The sequence below is a fragment of the Echinops telfairi genome, unplaced genomic scaffold (genome assembly GCF_000313985.2).
Source record: "Echinops telfairi isolate 266 unplaced genomic scaffold, ASM31398v2 ScPeMD7_25;HRSCAF=90, whole genome shotgun sequence".
In the NCBI taxonomy this organism is placed as follows: domain Eukaryota; kingdom Metazoa; phylum Chordata; class Mammalia; order Afrosoricida; family Tenrecidae; genus Echinops; species Echinops telfairi.
The window spans coordinates 33,323,607-33,327,952 of NW_022103922.1; the positions used below are offsets into that span (position 1 = coordinate 33,323,607).

Here is a 4,346-nt window from a genome sequence, read left to right on the forward strand (position 1 = left end):
GGGTGGTGCCAGGGAGAGCCCGTATAGTGCCAGGTAGTGCCTTGTGTCCCAGGCTGAGCCCATGACCCCGATAACACCTGCCCCCACTCCACCCGGACCCAGCCTTTGGTATAGGGGAGGGGGCACAAGGCTCACACCGACCTGCGGGACTTTGGCTCCATCTCTACCAAAGGGCATTCTGTGAGTCAGCCTACTCCCCTCCAGGCTCGCTCCTCCCCCACCGGCTCCTATTTCCTATGCACGTACAACCCGTGCACATCGTGTCCCGGTACATCCCAGAGCTAGCAGCATGGCTCCCCAGGGCCTCAGTCCCTGGCCCCCTTTGTCCACGGGGACCCCCGCCCTGGGGCCCCCTTGGCAACTACTGCTGCTGCTGCTACTCCTGGTGCCTGCCCATCCCCAGACACTGCCCCGGATGCAGGAGACCACCCCCAGCAAAGGAGATTCCTCTGGGGAAGATGTTCCACCTGGCAAGGAGTCGGACAGCCGGGAGGACCAGCTCACTGAAGTGGACCTGCCTGGGGATTTATCGGAATGGGAGCGGCCACCTGGAGAGGGACAGCCACCGGAAACTGAGAACAGCCCAGGGGAGGAGGACTCCCTGAAGTTAGAGGGTCTACTCACCAAGGCTCCCCCGAACAGTGAAGGCCCTCAAAATAACGCCCATGGGCAAAGGAAAAGTAAGTAGCCCCCAGTGCTCCAAATCTAGACTCCAGGAGGTTCCTAACCCCCCCCCCCCCCCCACCAATGCCCCTGCACAGACAGGCCTGCTTCAGGGAGGAGACCCAAAACCGGCTGCTGAGTTGACGCTGACTCACGCAAGGCAGCACTGTGCACGGCAGGGAATAACTGTGCTCGGCAGGGGTTGTCAGGGAATGACTTTTGTGGAAGTAGGTCATTTGGACCTTTCGTTCGAGGTGCCTCTGTGCCAACTTGGAGGGTCTAATTTTTCAGTCATCTGTTTGTAGCTGCAGGAATTCTCAGGGGAGGAGAGGAGCTCACACTCTTGACAGGAGCTCCCCAATTCCAGGGGCTTCATTATCCATAGATCCTTTCTCCCTTTCAAAGCTACAAGATGGGGGCAGGCTGGTGGGGGAGGGAGTTTACAGAGTGGGGAGGGGTTGGAGAGAAGGGAGAGAAGGGAGAGGTTGAAGAAGAGTAAGAGATGGAGAAAATATAGTTTAAAAAAATTTTTATGTGGAAAGGGAGAGGGAAGATTGAGGGTGCCGGCCGAGGAAGAACAGGAGGGAGCTGTAGAGACTTCTTCTCAGATGCAGTCTATAGACCAGGAGACCATGGAAACAGCCAAGAAGGAACTTTGGGAAATGAGTTTGAGACCAGAACGGCGAGAGAGGAGATGGGGAGGGGATGAGTAAGGGAGAAAGGAATGGCTGGGGGCGTGGGGGAGGGAGCTGAGGCCCCACAGCCGACTTAGAAACCTAAACACAGTAAATAGCTCCCCTGGTACCCAGGGCAGTCAGTTTCCCTTGGCTGTGGTGGTGCTTGACTGACTGCCTAGGCTGCGCTCCATTTACACTGGGCCCCTTCAGGCATTTCTGTGACCTGCTAGGCCCCCTGTCGGGTATTTGAGTGTGTGAACCCCAGTTGGGGAGGAGGGCCCACCTCATTCTGGCCCTGGGGAGGGATTGAGCTCTAAGACTTTTCTCATTTATGCAGGGGGTGGCCACAGTCAATGGCGCTATGGAGGTGAGCACCCCTTCTTTCTCTCCCCGACCTCCCAGCCCCGTCTCTGCCGCACAGACCCACTCTGGGAACCCAGATGTGCTGCCCTGTCCCATAGTCACCCTCAACCCTGGGCGCCCCAAGCACCACCCCAGCCTCTGCCAGTCCTGCCCAAACCCCTGATCTCTATCTGCCGCTCTGACACTCCCTGACCCCACCCCTCATTTGCTCTGCCCGGGATCCCTAAAACTACCTGTCGCTGACCTTGTCCCCAGACCTCCTGACCATCCCCTCCCACCCTAGGCGGCCCGCCCTGGGTTCAGGTGTCCTCAGGCTGTGCAGGTCGCTTCCAGTCCCCGGTCGACATCTACCCCGAGCTGGCCGCCTTCAGCCCTGCCCTGCAACCCCTGGAACTCATGGGCTTTGAGCTCCCGACACACCCAGAACTGCGCCTTCGAAACAATGGCCACAGCGGTGAGGGGTGTGGGCGGAGCCTCGGGGAAGGGGCGGGACCATCCCGGGCGGCGGCTGTGGGCGGGGCGGGGCCCGGCTTACCGCCCCTCCCCCCGCAGTGCAGCTGACTCTGCCCCCCGGGCTGGAGACAGTCCTGGCTCCCGGGCGGGTGTACCGGGCCCTGCAGTTGCATCTGCACTGGGGGGCCGCGGGTCGCCCCGGCTCGGAGCACATGGTCAGCGGCCACCGCTTCCCTGCCGAGGTGAGCGCGGGGCTGGCCGCCGAGTGGCGAAGGGGTGGCGGTGGGTCAGAGATCTGGCCCACTCCTTCACTCCGGTCCTCTGCAGATCCACGTGGTCCACATCAGCACTGCGTTCGCCAACGTGAGCGAGGCTTTGGGGCGCCCGGGGGGTCTGGCGGTGTTGGCGGCCTTTCTGCAGGTACCCCATTCCCCGCTTTTCCCCGTGTGCCTCTAGAGAGCATCCCTGCACACCTGCACACACCCTGACACCTGGCCAGGGGCTGACGTCCTTCATTCCGCACCCTCCTTCAGTAGTTCAAGTCCACTGCGTCATCCTCTGGTTCATCTGACTCAGAAGACCCTGGCTAGGACTGGGCAGGACTGACCCCAAGGCTGTAAGCTTTAGGGGAGGAGTCTTGGTGGCAGGGTGAGGGACATGGTCACCTGGTCCGCAGTTAACATAGAACAAGGGATGGAGGGGAGGGGGGCAGGAGGCGGGGAAAGACCAGCTTTGTGTTCCCATCAAAATGTACAGCCTTGGAAACCCAAAGGGTTAGTTCTACTCTGTCCTAGAAGGTCTCTAGGGGTCAGAGTCGACTCCGTGGCATTTGAGGGTGTTTGGGGTTTGTTTTTTTTTTTTGCTTGCGTTTTTTAGTTGGAGTAATCTTTAGGGCAGCAGATTGCCACACCTTTCTCCTGCAGAAGGGATGATGGGGTGGAGTCAATGACCTTTAGTTAGCCATGACGTGCTTAAGCGCTGGGCCACCAGGGCTCCATTTGAGACATCTACCAAGGACACAGACAACACGAGATGACCAAGGGAGGCTTCACGGAGGAGGTGACCGTTGAAGCTTTCACTGTTGGGGAAAAAAAGGGCATTGTCCGTGCAGTGGGGAAAGTTTATGGAAAGACCCAGAATCCAGGGACTAGCAGATGCTGTAGACTCAGCACCAGTCAGAATCACTTCTGTAATACTCCTGGAGCCAGCGATTTCCCCACTGTGGAGTGCGTTCAATTCTAGATGAGTCCTTAGTGGCCACTTTGGACTCTGGATGATGGAGTCTGCAAACCAGATGGTAGAGATCGCTGGGGTGCCAGGGGAGAGACACACCAGCTGGGCTCACTCACTCACCCGATGCACCAAGTGCAGAGAAACGCCTCCCAAGCAGCATGTCAGGTGACTTTGCTCCAAAAGTCCCACACAATGAAGGAGCTTGCAGGGGTAACTGGAAGACAAAGCTGCATTAGGGTTTCTGGGTGTTTTATGTCTGAGTGGAGTGTGGAGTGTGTAGCAGTAGCTTTGAGTGAGACTGGAAATGTTATTACGTTCCACATCCTTGGAGGCTTGTTTCCTACTCTAGTTGCTCCACTTCCCTCTTCCACTCCAATTTGCCGTTGAAAACCAGTCCACCAAGCTTGTTAAGATAGCTTGCAAAGTAGGAGTTGAGGCACTTTGGAGTAATAATACAGAAGATTTTGGTCCCCTCTGCATTCTCAGAGCTAAGGAGTAGGGGGACTCTGGGAACCAGCCCCACCTCCGCTTCGGTCATCTAGCCATGGCCCTAGATCTATGTATGGTCTGTCTGCACTGTCCTCTCCCAGGAAGGTCCAGAAGAAAACAGTGCCTATGAGCAGTTGCTGTCACATTTGGAAGAAATCGCTGATGAAGGTCAGTTGCTCATGTCTGGCTACTGCCCTCCGTCCATCCCTTGTTTATATAAAACACCCCTTGGGGCACCTCAGTTTGAAGGGGGAGATGGATTCCTGGCTTTCTGGAGGGGGTTGAGGTGTGAAGTAGCTGACCATGATCTTGATAATAACCACGAAGTCGAACAGAGGCACACAGGCCAGATACTTGCTGCCCAGAGGTTTTAGGGTGAAAAGCAAAAACCCAGACAAAAACCAAACCAGCTATAAAAACAATGGTGTTCAGAACTTCGTGGGAGGAGTCTGCAGACAAAGCGACCAT

The 4,346-nt window shown here is 57.0% G+C and overlaps 1 protein-coding gene across 1 annotated transcript in view; it reads left to right on the plus strand.

Moving 5' to 3' along the window:
• CA9 (carbonic anhydrase 9) overlaps positions 1–4,346 on the plus strand; it is a 7,379-nt gene continuing 3,033 nt past the window's right edge. Inside the window, exons 1-6 of the mRNA XM_045289382.1 lie at positions 1–680; positions 1,678–1,707; positions 1,987–2,157; positions 2,256–2,398; positions 2,484–2,576; positions 3,980–4,246. Coding sequence (XP_045145317.1) covers positions 290–680; positions 1,678–1,707; positions 1,987–2,157; positions 2,256–2,398; positions 2,484–2,576; positions 3,980–4,246 — 1,095 coding nt within the window. The 5' untranslated portion in view covers positions 1–289. The remainder of the gene's footprint in view (positions 681–1,677; positions 1,708–1,986; positions 2,158–2,255; positions 2,399–2,483; positions 2,577–3,979; positions 4,247–4,346) is intronic.